The 20,427-nt window shown below is 28.4% G+C and overlaps 1 protein-coding gene and 1 long non-coding RNA gene across 2 annotated transcripts; both read right to left on the bottom strand.

Moving 5' to 3' along the window:
- Positions 1-3,886: 3,886 nt before the first annotated feature.
- LOC108485524 (transcription factor MYB123-like) lies at positions 3,887-5,214 on the bottom strand. The gene is made up of 3 exons (XM_017789378.2): positions 4,973-5,214; positions 4,739-4,868; positions 3,887-4,645 (listed from the first exon to the last, which is right to left on the bottom strand). The coding sequence occupies exons 1-3, from the start codon at positions 5,178-5,180 to the stop codon at positions 4,033-4,035; spliced, it is 951 nt and encodes a 316-aa protein (XP_017644867.2). The 5' UTR covers positions 5,181-5,214; the 3' UTR covers positions 3,887-4,032.
- A 6,650-nt stretch (positions 5,215-11,864) lies between these two features.
- On the bottom strand, positions 11,865-13,673 carry LOC128295173 (uncharacterized). The gene is made up of 2 exons (XR_008285504.1): positions 13,602-13,673; positions 11,865-12,235 (listed from the first exon to the last, which is right to left on the bottom strand). It is a non-coding gene; the product is annotated as an uncharacterized LOC128295173 (long non-coding RNA).
- Between the last annotated feature and the right edge of the window lie 6,754 nt (positions 13,674-20,427).

The following is a 20,427-nucleotide window of genomic DNA, read 5'->3' on the forward strand; positions in this document are numbered from 1 at the left end:
ATGCATATTCAATTTACATTTCATTTCCATTCATTCACCCACACATATATCAATTTATTGAGGCCACATTCATATATATATATATATATATATATATATGTATACCAAATTATACCCACACAAGCCATTCCAATCGCTAATTATAACAAAAACATTTACATGCCAACATTGGCCAAGTTAACCTATACATGCCATTATAACCAAAATGAGTTTACTATATATATACCGAAAAGGCCGATAAATAGTTTGATGTCGCTCTGACCAGCTTCCAACCAAATTGAGCTTCTGAATTACTATAAAACAGGAAAAATAAAACTGAGTAAGCTTTTAAGCTAAGTAAGTTCGTATAACGAAAAATTAACTTACTATCCATTTACATTTAAGGTAAGCATACAAAATACATCCAAAGCACTTTGGCGAATAGCCTAAACACATATCCTCATCAAACATGTTAGTCATGTATTCCATATAAATTTCAATAAACATGAATGAACTCATCAAATATCAAATTTCCATGTTCATAAACTTTCCACATCTTATGTTCATACATCAATTCCATATATTTCGAGTATATACTGGTATAATTCATTTCAATTTCATGTTATCTCATGTCAGAACTTTACCCGTTGAATCATTTAAAATATCGATGGATACACGGGTAGTATACACGAAATGTACAAATATGTAATCCGTCAATTCATATTTAGGAATGCTCATAAGAGCACATAACGGGAAGCTCAATTGAGCTGTATATTGGAAAGCTCATAAGAGCTGTAATCGGGAAGTTCAAGCGAGCCAATATCAGGAAGCTTCGGAAAGCCATTAATCGGGAAGCTCATAAGATCCAGTTAACAGGAAGCTCCGAAGAGCCATATATCGGGACGCTTATAAGAACTGCGATGTGTCCACAACATATGCAGGATCACAACCAATCGTTACGGTGTGTCCATAACACATGCAGGATCACAACCAATTGGGATGCTCAAAAGAGTTATTAACGGGAAGCTCGCAAGAACCATATAACAGGAAGCTCGTGGGCGCCAAATAAATGGATGCTCATGAGAGCTAATAACAGGACGCTCTTTTGAGTTGTGGTATGTCCGCAACACATGCAAGACCACAACCAATTCAGAAACCCTGTATCCATCGAATTTCATTTGTTCAAATAGGACTTAATATTTGTCGAACATTGTCGAATATGTGACTGACTTTCATAAATGTCAATTACATAATACACATACATAACATTCAATTCAAACATATAATTATACAATTTAGTTACACGAAGTTATCTCGACAAGAGTTCGTGTATGCAAAATCTACTAATCCGACACTTTTTCTTTTCCACGATCTAACTCCGTATTTGGCCCATCCGGATCTATACGAGTAAATTTAACTTAATTTAATCCAATTCATATTCAATTCAATCAAATTCACATCTTATGCAAAATTACCATTTTGCCCCTATACTTTTGATTAATTATAATTTCATCCTTAGGCTCGGAAAATGAAATTCATGCAATTTAATCCTTATTCCAAGCCTGGCCAATTTTTACATGTAACAATAACAGTCCATGTATTTCATAAAATTCAAAATTTCCAATGAATTTTATATATTTTTAATTTTGTCCCTAAATCATAATTTCATCAAAATTCCCTTAACAAAAGTTGTATATCTATCAACAACTTTTCATTTTCTTCCATAAAACTTCATAATTCATACATACTTTTCCATGGAAAAACCATAGTACTTTTATAACTTTGCAAATTAATCCTTGAGGTAGCTAGATTAAGCTATTACGGTCTCAGAAATATAAAAATCATTAAAAACGAGACAAAGATACTTACCCAAATAAGCTTGCTACCTTCAAGCTCTTCTAACTAGGGTTTCCATGTAAAAATAATTTGGGAAATATGATAATATGATTATATTTTCATTATCTAATCATTTATCATCTTTTATTATTTTACTTTCCAATTTAGTCCTTTTTTAAATAAATTTTCCATTGATAACTAATCATACTTATCATCTAACTCCTCTAAATGATATATTTGCCATATAAGGACCTCAAATTTTGAATACTATAGTTATTTGATAACTTTAGCTACTAAAATTCAACTTTTGCACTTTATGCAATTTGGTCCTTTTTATCAGATTAGACATGAAATCAGTAAAATTTCTTAACAAAATTTTTATATGATATTCCTATCATACTATAGACTATAAAATAATATTAAAATAAATTTTCTTCAGGACTTAGATTTGTGGTCTCGAAACTACTATTCTGATTTCACTAAAAATGAGATGTTACAAATTGAATACAGAACAGAATGAGTCCCACGATGCGTGTCCTTCACATTCATGAATATCCTTTACGCATTTTGTGGGACTAAGTATTTATCATGTCATGTCACACCAGTGGACAAGAAGATCTCTCCTATAAATAGGTTATAATGATATAATGTGATATAATCAGAATATAAAATTAAGTAAGTATGAATTGCGTCCTAGATAATTTTGATCTTAATTATCATTTTCCTTGTTAGGCCTACATAATAAAATAACTTGAATTTTCAAATTTCAATATTATTTGATTTTTAAAATTTTAAAATATGAAATCATACGATGTAATATTAACCTAATTCTCTTATGGACAAAACAATGATGTTTGGGAATTGCAATTGTTTTTGCATTACACATTTTTCATATACAATTTCTTTTGGTCCATTCATCATACCTTATTATGACATAAGTTTCCTAAAATCATCTACTTTGTTAATTATTTTAGTTAATTTAACGGGACATTTTCAAATTAAAGATTTAAAATTAAATTTTTAATCGAATCTTAAAGTATGATATATCAATCAGATTTTTCAATCAATTTTTTTTTCTGGGTAAAACGTTTATTATATTAAAATAAAAGTCAGAAACACTGTCAATCCAGAACAATTCCTAAAGATACATCACAAAAGGTAAAACCAACGCAACCTCAATCAAATACTACAAAGCAAAAATACACCATATCAAACAATATTTAGCAAAAACTCAATCCTATGGACACCAACATTCATCAAAATTCGATCTTTGGATGTCCTCGAATTCTAAAAATACATTAGATAATTGTTGGAGAAAATCTAAGATGATAAAGAGAAGAGGTACTAAAAATGGAATATTAAATTTATATGTACTTCTAGCTTTCTTTCATACTATGACTTCATTACTTACAATCTTTTATATACATGTTTCAGGTAAAAGTATTATGCAAATCTCTGTATTAAGAGTCAAATTGCATTTTGCTCTCTTTACTAAAAAATGAGTAAATTAATCACTGTATATTAGATCAAAGAGTAAACTGGCCATTTTGTTAAAAATTTCGTCTATTTCTATGGTTAAAAATTAGTCATTGTACGTCAGTATGAGATACACATGACACATCAATGGATGAAATTTTTAATAGAAATGATTAATTTGCCCTTTAATCTAATGTACAGGGACTAATTTTTTTTTTTATGAATAGAGAATGTAAATTGCAATCTAACTCTTAATACAGGAGCTTCCATGGTACTTTTACTAGATGTTTAGATTCATGCATCTTAATTAACATGACTATTTGGTCTAATACATTCATACATCTTAATTAAATGACTTTCCTAAATACATTCATCTTAATCACCTTAATTAAATACAAAATCTAATAACATCGCAAAAAGTTAAAAAAAACCTCAAATGCAAAAGCAATTATTGACTTAGCACCCATCATCTTGGATAAATGTCGGCTTCATATGATATAAAGACAAATTCAGAAACGCGTGATTCGCTTGAGTTAAAAACAAAAACTTCCAAAGATCAAATGGATGAACAATTCTAAAAACATCAAGGTCAGGATTAACCATACTCGTTTATGAGTTTATTATATTCAGCTTCAAATTTTACTCCAGATTTACAGCAATAACTCGTAACATGCAGCTTGCAACAAGCAAAGTAGCAGTATTTTCTCTAAGAATAGATACAACCAAAGATTAATTTCCACCCTATGTTTGGAAATTGATATTCCTATAAAAGCCATATTCATCCGTCTCGAGCAAAAAGGCCAAAGAATCAAAATCCATGGCGTCTTTGCCATTAAGACAAGGATTTACGGTCCAATTCTTGAACATTGCCTCATCAAAGGCTAAGGGCTGCATAAGGTTCTCCTCAAATTCAACATCGCTTTCCTTTAGCTGCTCATTTAACAAATCTGAGCCGCCACCATCACTGTACAACGAATCAATCATTTGGGTTCCATTGTGAGCTTCCACTGTTGCAATATCACCACTCATTTCTTGATTATTATTTGTTGACTTAAGCTGACCATCTCGAAGCTTATCAATTTGCTGAGCTGCAGGTAGCTGTGTTGGGATCCTGACCTTGCTGCTGGACCTAGTGGCTTTAGTTAGAATCACTTTGATTTTGGCTTTCGTAGCCCGGGGTGAACGCAACGGTTCACAGACTCCAGACTCGGTTGATAGCATTTTTTGTGTAGATTTGCTTGGAGGAGTTCCAATGGATGCTTGAGCTTTGGCTCTCTTTCTCAAAACAGTGTTCCAGTAGTTCTTGATTTCATTATCTGTACGACCCGGTAACCTTCCAGCTATTAACGACCACCTGCACAGCATCACACAATGAGAAGTAAGGAACTCTGTACCTCTTAATTTCGATTCCCATTGTAAAAAAGAAGGGGAGAGAGAGAGTAAAAACCTGTTTCCAAGAAGATTATGGAGTCTGATAATGAGTTCTTCTTCATCATGGGAGATGTTGCCTCTTTTGATATCTGGTCTAAGATAATTCAGCCATCTAAGTCTGCAACTTTTGCCACATCTTTTCAAGCCTGCATTTTGGGGGATAATAAACCATCCAAAGGCATCAATTGAAAAGCTTAATTACAATAATTTCACTTTGGGGTTTTATATATATATATATATATATATATACCAGCTCTCTTGGAGAGGTCGCTCCATTTGCCTTCCCCATGAGTTTTAATATATGATGCAAGTAATTTATCCTCCAATGCAGTCCAAGCTCCTTTGTTGAGTCCTTCCTTGGAGCAAGATGGACTCCTCCCCATATCTCTCGTATGTCTCTCTCCCTCTACCTTAAAACCATTAAAATGGAAGAGGACCTTTCCCCTTTTATAGCCCATAGTCTTTGTGTGTGCATATATATATATATATATATATACACAGGGTGGTGAATTGCACTAAGTTATCGCGTCTAATAAGAATTTTAAAATTTTAATAATTTTTTTAAAGTGAAGTTTAATTAAAATTTTGGTGAAATTAAATTTTCAAAATTTTGAGAGAGTTTAATTGAAAATTTTAAATATTTCAAAAATAAAATCTCAGGAGGCTAAATCCTCATGCCCTTATAATATATATTAGAAAAATTATGCCTATGATTTTAGTTAACTTTTAGAAAAGAATATTTAATTCTTTAGAGATATTATATAGTTGTTCACTTCATCATATGATTAAAAATTTAATCTCTATCTATAAAATTAAAATACATTTCATGATCAATTTTTTAAAGAGCATCCACAAGACGAAAATTAATCATTATCACCTATCATCAATATTTTGATTATGATAAAAATAATAATATGTAATTAAGTAGCATGGAGAAATGAATAAAGCCTAGTCCATAGGTGTATGATATGTTGCACAGTGAATGGCAAGTGGCACACACGATGAAGTCCCAAATCATTTGTCAATTTAGGATCTTTTCACAAGCATATTTTGCATTGTAGAATCATATCTTTAACTTTCGAATAATTATTATAAATATAATTATTTTATTCCAAAAGATAGAAAATTAAACTTTATGAAAACATTAACATGGAATACATATATAGAGTAAAATTAAAATGAATTTTTCTTATAGGGCCCCAAAATGAAATCAACTGTATGTTGAAATGAGAGAAAGAGATGGGTTCAACTTTATGTCTTCCAACTTTGTTTTATTTCATTAGTTATATTTATTTTATTATTAAAAATAGATATTTTTAACAAAATAATTAAATAATATTTTATATGTACGTCATGTTAATATACAATGAATATTTATTAACAGTAAAAATAGATAAAAATTTTAATAAAATATTATTTTATTCTTTGATAATTTGAATTTTCTATTTTCTTTCATTCTTCTCTTTTATCTTATTGCAGCAACATTCACCATCTCGGTTTTACCTTTTATGTTTTGCATTTGGACCACTAAGCATATTGATAATGCATGGGGTGGCTCTTATATTTCGAGCAAGTTGCTTTTTTCTAAACAATTATTAAAAGCTTATCAAGCTCTTAATTAATCATTTCTTAGCAGCTTTTTTTTCATCAAAATATTATAATCCTTTTTTAAAAAACAAGTTACTTTTAAAAGCCTACTACTGTCGGTAAACTCGACAATCATACCACTGCAAAGCAATTGAGATGTGACTATTTAAAAGCTGAGATCTGAAATATGGTTCGTAGGTTTTTAGAAATCTACGGTGGGCTCGAAGAAGAAACTAAAAGGTTAAAAATTTTAATATTGGAATAACGTTAGAAATTTTGTATATAAATGAGTTTAAATAACACTGATAGTTACATCGTGATGTTGGAATCTGAAAACAACCTTTTATCTCTCATAATAAAATTATTATTCATTAAGATTATTTAGCATATTATTGAATTTTTTTATCGAGTTAAATCATTGGCTTTTAATTTTGAATACTTTGAATTAGGAATATATGTTGAAAATAAGTTAATTTTTTTAAAATTTAAGAAAATAATTTGATTTTAAAAATAAGTTGTGAAAGTGCGCCTAGTTGTTAATTATATAGAAATTTTAACCGTTACCATTAAAAAAAAACGTGCTTAACTGAATATGCTTTCGTACACTCTTTTCAAAATTAATTTATTTTCTTAAATTTAAAAACAAACGGAGTATTTGACCAAATATTTTTTATTTTCGACATAAAACCATAATTTAGTCTAAAGATTTAGGTTTTGGACTTAGAACTAGTGACAATGTTTTTGAAAAGTGTTGTAGAAAAGTGCTTTTAAGAAGTACTTTTGAAAAGTTTAATTTAAAATTTAAATGTTTAGCATTACTGTCAACAAATGCTTTTGAAAAATAAAATGTTTATTTTAGACATGTTATTATCAAGTAATAAATATGCATTTAAATAAAATTTAAATTAGTTAATATTATTATTTTTTCGTAAGAATATAAAAAATTATTATAACTTGTTAATATTTTAATATATAAAATATAAATTTTAAATATTTTCAAGTAATAAATATTAATTATTTATAAAATTTAATTAGAATATATAAATTTTAAGGGTAAATTTGGATAGACGATACGATACGGTCGTTTAATTTATTTTTCATCTTGCGCTATAATATTGTTACAGTATTTAATCTCACTATCACCGCTATTTTTACATTAACCATAAGTAAACATACCGTCCATCTAAACTTACCCTAAATTAAAAAAAAAAAGTACAAGAACCTCTAACTTATTTAATTCTTTTAATAGTTTTTTAAAGATACATGGGTATGGCGGGCTTAAACAATTTTTTTCATTTTAAAAGTTCGTAATATTACACGGGGGCCACAATTTTAATAACTCAATTGAGTTATGACCAAGTTAATAGGTCACACGAACTCCCGACAAAAAATACATTCATATTAATATGTGTTATTTTATTAAAGAAAGGATTTTCAGTAATTGTTCAATCAAGTTGAGATCCTGATATGTGATACCAATTCAATCAGTTGTTTAAATATATCAAATTTTGTCACACTCGTGACATGGGTGAAAGAAATACATGTGTAGAAGCCTAAATTGCCCGGGTCTGATTTCATCAAAATCCAACCAAACCTCTAAACCCACTAAAACCTTTAACCCATATCCATTTACATCTACCCAAACCCATTACAAAACCCAAATATTAAACCCAATTCAAAAAAACCTAACCCCCCCCAAAAAAAACCAAGAAACCCTAGCCACCTAGCCACTTTCCCACTTGCCCCATTTTTCCTCCCATTTTTGATATCCATTGTCTACCACCATCACCTACAAAATAGAAAAAGAAATACTAGAAAATCATGTAAAAGATGGCTATAAAAAGCCATTCAAAAATCATGTAAAGAGAGGGGATTTTACAAAGATTGAAAAAGGAGACAAACACAAAAATCCCTTCAAATTTTGAACACAAAAGAAACATCAATAAAAATGTTGCATTTTTTCTTTTTTTCCTCTTCTTTCGAATCTTTTTTCTTTCTTTTTTTGTGTTGTTTTTTTTTCTTTCTTTATATATATACATATATTGTTAAGAAAAAAAATTTTTACCTTTTCCGGCCACCGTGGTGGTGGCTGGCGACGGCGGCGACCGACGATCGGCCGGTGACCGGCCCCCTTGGTCGGATTTCCTTTCCCCTCTCTTCTCTCTTCTTTCTCCCTTTTTTTTTTCTTTCTCTTCAAAATGATTTTTTTTGTCAAAAATTGGCCTTAAAGTATGTAGCGCTTTGCGATTTAGTCCCTCTTGCTATGTTATGTTTTGAGGAGAGGATTAATTGTGTTTTGGTCCCCACGTTTTATCGCATTCTAATAGGTCCTTTCTCCTTTATATTTTTTAAAAATTAGCCCCAAAGTTTTGATTTTAATCCAATTTTGGTCCTTTTTCATTTATTTTTCAGATTCACCTTGGATTTCATATTATTTTGCTATTTAATTCAACTTTCAATATTAATCATGTTATATATGTAATATTGTTATCACTATTATTTTATATATTGTTATTATTATATTATATTTAGCTATATATATATATTCTTTATGTTTCGTTTCTTACTATTATATGCATATATATCTATTATTATATTTATTATTAATATTGTTAGCATTAGTACTTTTACTTAATGTGTATATAGATATACATGTATATATTAATAGTTTTTTTATCATATGTGTATATTGTATATATTATATTTATATTATGTATATATTTTTTATGTACGTTTCCTAATATTTTCTTTTATTGTAGATATTATTATTATTACATACTTTTATTATATGCCTAAATATATATGTATATTTTTTTACATATTATTATTTTATATTATTATTACCAAATATATCATTTTTCCTATTTTATTATTAGTACATGATTTGTTTTTGTTTTTATTTTTGTAAATATCATTATTATTATTCTAATATTCTAGTATTCCATGTTAATATTTTCATTAATGATATCATTTTTTTAAGTCCTTCGTCTATTTTAATTTCTCACTTTAGGAATATATTTTTTCATGTTTTAATTAATTTCAAAAATAAGGCAATGTACCGATTTAATATTAAGCCATCGATTTCATCGCTATGTTGGGTGAAATTAAATCGCTTGTGTTAAAAAACGGACACCCTTTCTAAAAAAATCGAAAACTAAAATTCTCATTTTTCAATCGGATCACGATTAAATATTATATTGAACTCGTATTTTGAAAATCAAGTCAACACATGTTTATGAGATACCAATTTTGAGCGTCGCGAGGTGCTAATACCTTCCTCACAGAATCGACTCCGAACCCCAATTTTTCTCTCGGACTTTCACGTAGACCTAAATTTGGCCTTCTTTTTGTTTTAAAATAATTAGGTGTCCGATCACACCTATAAAAAGGATCGTGGCGACTCCTTTGTTAATAAAATCGAAAGTTGATTTTCAAATGTTTAATAAATCGCCACAATTAGCGACCAAGCGAAACTAATTTTTTTTTTACGTCGCTACAACATGTATCAAAATTTTATTTAAAAAAAAACAATAATTGAGTTATAAGTATACCTAAAATTTCTTTAGGTTTCGATTCAACCTTTAGGCATTGTATTTTTAGTTGTTTCATATAAAATTAGTAAAAGACAAAAACACCATTTATTAATATTATATTATTGGTTTCAGCATATCAAAGGTCTTTGAACTCTTTTGAAAATTTAAATTTAGTCCTTATACTTTAATTTTGAGATATAAAGTCCCTATCTTTACTTATATTAAAGAGTTATTTTATCTTTCTTATAGCAACCACATCATCAATTCTAATAACAAAATTTAGGGAGGGACTAAGATTTTAAATAAATAAAAAAGGAATAGGGACTTAATGTTTCAAAATTAAATAGAAAACTAAATTTTAAATTCTAGAAGAATACAGAGATCCTTGGCATATTTATACCTAAATTCTTTATTAAAAAGGCCTTTGAAGTAATTTTTTGTAATGACCCAAAATTCACGGTCATCGGAAAAGTACATTATCGAGGCTTCGTCTTAGTAAACCGAGTCCGTAAATAATTATTAGGAGTAATTATGAGTCTAGTTATGTGTCTAATTAAGTTTTAACTAGATGAATTTAGTTTATTTAAGAGAAATTAGGAAAAGGACTAAATAGAATAAGGTGTAAAATTGAATTATAGATTAAAAGAAAGTATAAAGGGCCAAAAATGGGAATTAAGCCAATTCATAAATATGAAGATATTACATGATATTTAATTAAAATTAAAAATTATAATAATTAGTATTATATTATGAGATAAGTTAAATAAAGACAAATGTATGGTAATGATTTAATACAAGTGTATTAATTAAAATACATACAATTGTAATACATGTATTATTCAAGTATAAGATATTTAATATTTATTTTTTAAGTAAAAGATAATTATTAGATAATTAATTGAATTATACATGTGTATGGTATAGATGATATTGTACATTTATGAATAAAATATATATGTACATTTGTAATATTATTATTTGTTGTTAAATAGATTTCTATTAAATAAATAAGATAATTGACAAATATATGGTACAAAATTTATACAAGTGTAATAATATAAATATGTACAAATGTAATTAAATAATTGATTTACTTAAAATTTAAGCATAAGATATTTTATATTATATTATATTAATTATTAAGTAATTAAAACAATAAAGTAAATAAAATAAAATAAATAAAAGAAACTAAAGAAATAAAAGAAAAAAAAATGGTAAAAGAAGCAAAAAGAACAACAGAAGCCATTCGAACAGGGAAAGAAAGAATAGGAAAGAAAAATAAAAGGGAAAACTAGGGATTTGAAGCTTGAAGTTTAATTGGTAAGTTAAATTAAGTCTTTTTTACTTAAATTTGATATTTTAGAAGTTTTAGAATAAAGTTTTGTTGAAATTAAGTTGAGGTTTTGGAAGTTTTTAGGTTATTGAACATAGTTCATGCTGAACAAAATAATTAATTTGTAACACCCCGTACCCGAGATCGTCGCCGGAGTCGAACACGAGGTGTTAATAGACTTAATTCATTACTTAAACAGCTCAAACAATTTATTTTTAAAATTTTCAGTCAAGCTAACAATCTGCGTCATAGTCGCTTAAAAATTTATATCTCGAGTTATGAAACTCGAAATCCAATTCCGTAAATTTTTCCTGAAACTAGACTCATTTATCTATTTACTAATTTTTTTATAGAATTTTTGGTCGAGAAAATTAGTACAATTTATTAGTTAAAGTCTCCCCTGTTTCAGAGTTTGACTACTCTGACCTCTGTGTATTACGAATCAAATATCTCCCTGTACAGAGTTTCAATGACTATACCGTTTGCTTTTAATAAAACTAGACTCAATAAGGAATCTGTAAATATAAATTATGACTTCTAATTATCTTTGAACAATTTATGGTGAATTTCCAAAGTCATAACAGGGGATCCAGAAATTGCTCTGGCCCTGTTTCACAAAAATTTAAACATCTCATAAAATATAACTCATATACCTGTTTTGTTCCATCCATATGAAAACAGACTCATAATTCTTCAATTCCATATATTATTCATCATATAATTGTATCTCTACTATTTGTAGTGATTTTTCAAACTCACGTCACTGCTGCTGACTGAATCTATTTTATGGTAAATTTTACCTATTTCATGGTTTCCATGGATTAGCTAGCAATTTAGCATACATAACACCAAATATGATCATGATTAGCCATTCCAATGGCTAATCATTACCGAGCATTTCCATACCACTCAATAACCATATCATAAGACCATATACACAAAATGATGATAAAGCTATACATGCCATACTCAAAATATACAAGCCATTATGCTAAGATGGTATACGGATAGTGTGAGCGTGCCTCTGACCGTTTCCGATTTCCGAGCTGGCTTGTCAACACTACAAGGAATGAAAAGGAGGGAGTAAGCATAAATGCTTAGTAAGCTCACATGCAAATAGCAAGTAACACAACTATATGCGCAAATATAAAACATCATTTGCATAATCATCACCGAGACATTCATATCACATTTTCATTTATCATCTTACCATATTGTTGTTATATCGAGTTTTCAACCCGAGGGTTAAGTACATACCTATTCAAAGTATCCATTTCACAACACTTACCAGTACGTCCCTTTCATCTCGAGTATTCCTCCATTTGAGTAGAATTTTACCCGTTGAACACATCGGAATATAATTCGGATACATAGAAAGTTTGCACGTAAGTGCCACATATGTAGCCAAGCTACCATGTAACCCGCCTATAAGTGAACTCGGACTCAACTCAACGAGCTCGGGCATTCGCATCCATAAGTGAACTCGGACTCAACTCAACGAGCTCGGATGCCTAGTTACATCTCTCGAACTCGGACTCAACTCAACGAGTTCAGACATTTGCATCCATAAGTGAACTCGGACTCAACTCAACGAGTTCGGATGCCCAAACATCCTAGTGACATGTCACTTGTATCCTAATCCATTCCTAAGGTTCAACGGGACCTTTTTCCCAATCATGTGTCTCAACCATCTTCTACGGAATGCTGATACCGATACTCGGTAGTATTTCACATTTTCCAAGTATATCACATAATTTGACATATTATCAAACAATTGTCACAAGTATGATATTTCATAATAATTATCATATCATTTAAATAACATTAAAACATTTAAAATAATAACTATGTTACCAACATTTACGAACTTACCTCGTATGCGAAAATGGCTACTTTTACCATTTCGTCCACAACTTGGTATTTTACCCATTTTAGCCCGAATTTTAGTTTTCCTTGCTCTATCATTTAAAATATAGTCTAATTAGGACTCACATTATACAAATTGACCCAAAATCATATTTTGGCAAAATTATATTTTTGCCCCTAAACTTTCGCATATTTACACTTTTGCCCCAAAGCTCGTAAATTAAACTTCAGCCTATTTTCTTATGTTTTATGACATGCTGATCATTTTTCCCTTCTATGGCAACTTCAAATTCTCACTCTAACATGTACTTATGACTATTAGGTATTTTTACCGATTAAGCCCTTTTGCTAGTTTTCGCTTAAAACCGAGTAACACAAGTTGTCTAACATAATTTAAAACCTCATATTCTATCATAAAACACCAAAATACACAAATTTCACCTATGGGTATTTTTCCAAATATAAACTCTAGGTTAAATTATTGCTAGCATAAGCTAAATCGAGCTACCGGGACTCCAAAAACGTAAAAATCATTAAAAACGAGGCTAGAACGGACTTACAATCGAGCTTGGAAGCTTGAAAAACCCTAGCCATGGTTTCTCCTTGCTATATTCGGCCATGGGGTTGAAGATGAGCAAAATTGGCCTTTAAATTTTGTATTTTAATTCTTTTTACCCCTAAATGACCAAAATGCCCTTACTACTAAACTTTCCAAAAATTCCATCCATGTCCAATTTTTGTCCATAGACTTAGAAATTGGTAAAATTGCTATTTAAGACCTCCTAATTAATATTTCAAAACAATTTCATACTAGAAACTTCTAGAATGCAAGTTTTGCAAATTATTCGATTTAGTCCCTAATTTCAATTTAAGCACTTTATGCATAAAATTTCTTCACGAAATTTTCACACAATCATGCAATCATATCATAGGCCTAAAAATATAAAATAATTATTTCTATCTCGGATTTTGTGGTCACGAAACCACTATTTCGACTAGGCCCAAAATTAGGATATTACATAATTAGGGGTTTAATTGAATGAATTATAAGTTAGAATTGATTAAAGGATTAAATTGTAAATTAGGCTATAAGTTTTGTGCTGTAGGGATTAAATTGAAAGAAGTTTTAAATTAGGATTCTATTATGAACATTAGATAGTTAAGTAGAATATGGAAGGAATTTGAATAAGAATGAAGTATAAATTAAGTTAGTAAAGTGAATGAGTTAGTAAGGACCTAATTGAAAGTAAGGTAGAAATTGAATAAAAATTCAAATTTTCAATACAAATTAGTGTTGTATTAATAATATAAATTATTTTTATTTTTATTTTTATTTTTATTTTCGTAGTTAACAAAGAACCGTAGACATCGACAAAAAAAGGAAAAGAGAAGGTTGACGAAGAGTAATCCGAGAATTACGGCTTGTATTTCTATAAACCGAACTTAACATTTAAATTTTTTATTTTATTATTTGATGTACATGGAAAGATATTAAGGTAAGTATTAGTGTTTTGATATTGAATTGAATGTATGTGAATTTGTGATTATTGTAAAATAGATATTGAAATAATTAATTACTGTGAATTGAGAAATGAATTGAATACCCTATTAACTGTATTGGGTTGAGTCGGATATAGTTGGCATGCCATAGGATTGGAAGTGTTCAGGAATACTTCGGCCTTCAGTCGATGAGGAACTATAAGTGTCGTACTGTTACTTCGACTTCGAGTTGATGAGGCACATTGTGTGTCGTACTGTTACTGTTACTTCAGTTTAATCCAATGAGGTACTAAGTACCGTACTACTACTGTTTACTTCGGCAAAGCCGATGAGGCACTGAGTGCCGTACTGGTTTGTTGGTTGGATTCATATATCTGTCTAAGTCCGAGTTATGTTAATAGGGGTAAACAATTGCACTGAATAATTGAATGACTTTATTACTGGACTGAATAACTGATTGATATTGATAGTTGGATACTGAATAACTGATTGTTATTGAATAACAATAATCAAATAATTGTTATTGAAAAATAATGATTGATACTGAGTTTGAATTAAAATAGAGCACTGGATTGAAAGTTGAATATTTAAATAGTTATTAAATTTGAGTAGTGTTATATATGTATTTTATAGTTATTTAAGTGTTGGTTTATAGAAATACCACTGAGTGCATACTCAGCGTATAGTTTGTTTCCGTGCGTAGGTTAGGTGCTAAAGTGATTAACGACTCAGCATCCAAGCCAATCCCGAACTCAAATACGTGGTGATGTACTTTTCTATTTTGAAAATGGCATGTGCCTAGGTTGTAATTTGTTGTTATTTTGATACATAAATATTAATGATAAATGATGATAATGGTTGCTCCATACAATTATATATGTCTTAAACATAGTATTGGGCAATTTTATTAAATGATAATCTAAATGAATCAATTAGACATTTTATGTTAGATTGTTATAAACATAAAAATGTTAGAACTTTATATTATTATTAGTTTGTTATAATTAGAGATGTATAAATTCATGAATTGATTTGTTTGGATTGGTCTTGATTTGAATTTGCAGGGAAAGTTAAATATTTATAAAGGGGTTATATTGAGTTCGCACAATAAAAAAATAAAAATCGGAGTTCCCGGATAAGTCCCGATTCAATTCTAACGTGCGAATTGGACCTTGAGGGTCCATTATAGGGACTTTATAATTAAATCAAGTTATGTATATCATTTATTTTGAATTAATTGTAAATTGTTTGATAGATCCGGTAATGCTTCGTAACCCTGTTCTGACGACGGTTTGGAGTTAGGGGGTGTTACAATTTCTAACTGAGTTGGTGTTAAGTTAACTCTTGACATCGATTTAAAACACTTTATATAAATATAAATATAAATATAAATAATTTACTAAAATACAATATTTATTTCTTCTTAAAGATTTATTCTTTAAAAATCCTCCAATTTCTATGGATTTAAATCATGTTCTTCTTAATACCATACCAATATATTTTATTTTATTTTATTTATGGATATAATTCATATTTGTTTATAGAATTTAATATTTAATTCCTATATTTTAAAAGTTAAGAATTCAATTTTTCAATATTTTTATTTTAAAAATTTCAGTCAAATTATTATCATTGTTGGTAGTTTTATCAAAATTTGTCAACTTATGTTTATTCCATTCACCATACGTAAACAATCTAATCAAAATTCCATGTTGAAAAATTTGGATAAAAAATATTTATGATTTTGATGATTGTGCTAAAAGTTTTAAATAAAAAAATTAGCTAGAGAATTTAATTTTCAACTTGTTAAGCATAATGACTAAATTTGAATTTCATTAAAATACAAGGGCTAATAGTATATTTTAACCTTGATTTTATTACAAATATAGGTTATGAAGAAAGAGAAAGAGATATTCACTTTGTGTACGGTGGATGAGGAGATTAAAAAGGAGTAGTACTTTAAAGAGCTTGGCAAAGGCGGATACTTGTTGGAGCCTTTTAGGTTTTGGCCCCTCAGTTTCTGAAAATTTTAATTATCTCTACCCTAAATTTTTGACAATTTTAAAATATTTAAATTAGATTCCTCAGCTCGTATGGTTCAAAAACATAGTCGTATGGTCAAATCGTGTAACAATCTATGCTCATGTAACTCAGGGTCACACAGTCGTATTCTGAAGCCACACGGGCTGAACTCTGTCACACGGCTTGGTCATACGGCCGTGTGACCCTTGTTTTCACTTTTAACTCAAATTTTTACAAAAAACTAATTTTAATTCAGAATTGTTCCCGATTTATTCTAAATGTTCTGTAAGTTCAAATTAAATTCCGTTTTGATTGAATAACATGGGAAATAATTGCAAATGAATTGTTTAGTTATTTTATATTAAATTTTGAACAATGTCAAAATTTTATCGTTATAACATTTTATAGCTCAAATTAAGCGGTTGACCGAATATAGAGTCACATCAATTCAACCTAACAATGGGATGAACTTCACAAAATCTAATCATGAAAATTTTACAACCCACATGCAACCTAACACAATCATCAATCTACCTCTTTATGAATGATTGGGTTTGAAGGAAATTACCCCCAGCTCTGGGAAGTTCTGCTGCATGCTAAAGAAAAATTTAAGAAAACATTCAATCAAATAAACTATTTATAAGTTAATATTAAAATTTCTAATTTGATACCACCGATTCTGATACGATATCAGTGTTTTTAAATTTTTAATGGATATTAAAATTCCTAACGTAATACTAAAATTTTTAACGTGATATCAATACTTCTAAGGCGATACCAAAATTTTTAACTAATACCAAAGTTTCTAACGTGATATCAATACTTCTAATATAATATCAAAATTTTATAATGGATATCAATATTTCTAACATGATATCCAGATTTCTAAGTAATACCAAAATTTTAATGGATACAAAGAAGAAAATTTACCAATACTAAAATTTTTAACACGATACCAAAATTTCTAAGTGATACTAGAATTTCTAATGTCATTAGAAATTTAAGAACACATATTATTAAAAAGTTAGAAAATTTATTAAAATTTATAGAAAATTGTAAAATTTATTAAAATTTGTAAAAAATTACTAAAATTGAAATTTTTTTAAAATGTAAAAGTTATTAAAAAATTTAAAATTGTAAAATGATTAAAAAGTATTTTCAAGAGCTTATATTACTCATGTTGAGTTTATGGGTTGTTGTTTTTGTTTTGCTCTATTTACGATTTGTAAAAATTATATATTTTTATAACTTTTAATAATTTTACAATTTTAAGTATATTTTAATACTTTTTTACATTTTATTATTTTTAACAAATTTTTAAAAAATTAAGAATATATATAATTAAAATATATTTAAAAGTTTTAGAAATTACTAAAAGAATTATAGAAATTACCAATTTTGTTTTGTATAGAACCGGAAATTAGAATTTATGTGATCAGGGACCAGATTGAAAACAGTGTAACAAAAGTCGAGGAATAAAAAAAATAGTTGAAGAGGTTTTGTTGAATACTAGAGAAAAAAAGGGGTATACCAAAAATTCTAAGTTAAAAGCAAAATTTCTATTAGCATATGCTTGTTTTTATAGAATTTCGCTGATAGCTGACCAGCTTCAGGGTATGTGGGCAAGGTTATCCAAAGGTTGAATTTTCAAAAATTGCTATTGATGGGTTGGAATGCATGCATGTATGGTTATGTGGAGTTAAAAGTTTGGTAGGAACAACAAGAAAACTTTGTAACCAAATATTCTTAATGCAAGACTTAATTTATGTTTGCAGAGTTTTATTTAAAGAACCAATTTATTAAGATTGACTCAGTACAAAGAATAATGATTTGAGCCTAACTCCAACACCAATAAGTTATGATCTTATTTTTGTATTTTTAAGTGTAACTCTCACTAACACAATAAGTAATCAATCAAGGATTACGAGATATTTTCAAAAAATAGTTCCTAATTTGAAAAATGTACGAGAAACTTAATGTTCTCTATTAATAAAGGAGTTATGTTATTTAAGGATACTTAAATTTAGTTTTATTTTATTTTATTTTTATGATTTTTTAAATAATTTATTTAATTAAATAAGATTAATCAATTGAAATGATTAAACCACAAAATGATAATTTGAATGGTTCAACCATCGATCTTTTTCTAGATACCTTTGCATTATTTCAAGAAAATTTTGCCTCACATTTCTTCATTTAATTAAGGATAGAAAAAAAATCATAAAACCAAGTAGATTTAACTCAATAGGGGCTGTTTTTTAAAATAAAAATTGGATTTCTAGAGAGGACGGGTTGAGTCAAGTTTAGTGTGAAAACTGCATCGAAATATATTTAATATTAATTAGGTTAAAAAAACCCTTAAAATTGATCACTAGCAACATTATTTTACCACCTTTACTCCCATTCACACCAGTTTATTTCCTCATCTCTTTTTAATTTATTTTCCCAAGTCTCCCTCTCATTTTCGTTCCTTATTTTTTCTTCTGTACGTGATGTATTTTTTTTACTTAAAGCATGCTCTTTGTTGTAAAGCATAGTTAGCTCAAAAGTAAACCATGAACGTAGCAAATTCAATATTGAAAATAAAAAAAAAATGTAAAAAGTTCAATGCGAAGAGATGCCAAAATATTTTTTTTTTTAAAATGAATTAATCACAATTTAAAAAAAAAATTAAACTCTGATATCAAATATACACTTAATTTTCAAATTCATGACAAGTTAAATGTTTTTAAAATCAAAATTAAGACGTGAGAATAGAACATATAATCAAGTTTGGGGCATGCAATAATCCGACACACCTTACCCCATTCAGCGTCGTTACCATCACTAGATTTGATCCCATCCCAAGATTAATCAAACTATGACATTTGTAGTTTGGTGGTTGATAATTGTGGGAGATTAGATCACTCTTGACTCAATATTTAATATTTTAAACAGATATTAAGTTAGATGGAATATGTCTGAATCGAACACCTTTTTGTATCTTTCTGGTAAAGCTGCAACAAAGAAATCTATATGCAAAGTGGTGGAAGTGTGAAACGAAATTGGTGTATGATGTTGTGCTTTCTAGGATAATTTGAAATGGTCTTTTTCCCCGTTGAAGGTGTCTAAATAGAAATCAAAGCCAAGAAGCTCATGGAGGGACCACTATAGATTTAAATATTATGCACTATCTTTTGGAATTTTTATATATTTATTAATTTGGCATATAAGATAAAATAATATTGTTTTTGTATGTTTTGTATGTAAATTATTACATATATAAAAAGTTAGATTATGCATCTCTTAATGATCATATTAGTAGGAATTAATTATCGTTAATGTTTAAAGGCGATTTTTGTTAGTCAAAAAAACTACTTGTTAAAAATTATCAATTCGAAGGTTTAATTAGATAATAAAAAAAGGCATATTTGATTTTTGACATAATGACTTCTGGCGTAGAATACATGTGGATTGCAACATGTATATCACATTAGCAATTACTTATTTTTTTATAATTTTTTTAAAAAATAATTTTTAAAATTCTAAAAATTAATTAATTGTTGACACGGATTTTCATATGGATGCAACGCCAACAAAGTTAACAAACGTTCACTTTTCCATTCATTTTGGGTAATTTGACAAAAACAGCAAGTTCAATAGTTAAAAGAGGCTAAAAATAAATGGAAGGCTAAAATGAAATTTTTTTTATAAAATTAGAGGGCCAAATAAATTATTATGCCTATATTTTTCTAAAATAAAAATTATATCCTTAATCTTGAATTGTAATTGAAGGAGTTTAAATCCATAATCACTTGAAATTAGACTAGAATATAGTTTGCCCAAAACTCAATTATTAGTCTTGAGAGTTCAAACCTGAAATGA

This window comes from Gossypium arboreum, chromosome 7, assembly GCF_025698485.1.
Source record: "Gossypium arboreum isolate Shixiya-1 chromosome 7, ASM2569848v2, whole genome shotgun sequence".
NCBI lineage: Eukaryota > Viridiplantae > Streptophyta > Magnoliopsida > Malvales > Malvaceae > Gossypium > Gossypium arboreum.

Excerpts from the sequence above, each read along its gene's own strand:
- LOC108485524 (XM_017789378.2), bottom strand. The coding sequence starts at position 5,180 with ATGGGCTATAAAAGGGGAAAGGTCCTCTTCCATTTTAATGGTTTTAAG. Across the intron at positions 4,869-4,972 it reads CGACCTCTCCAAGAGAGCTG|GCTTGAAAAGATGTGGCAAA; the intron begins GTATATATATAT and ends CCCAAAATGCAG. Across the intron at positions 4,646-4,738 it reads CATAATCTTCTTGGAAACAG|GTGGTCGTTAATAGCTGGAA; the intron begins GTTTTTACTCTC and ends GATGCTGTGCAG.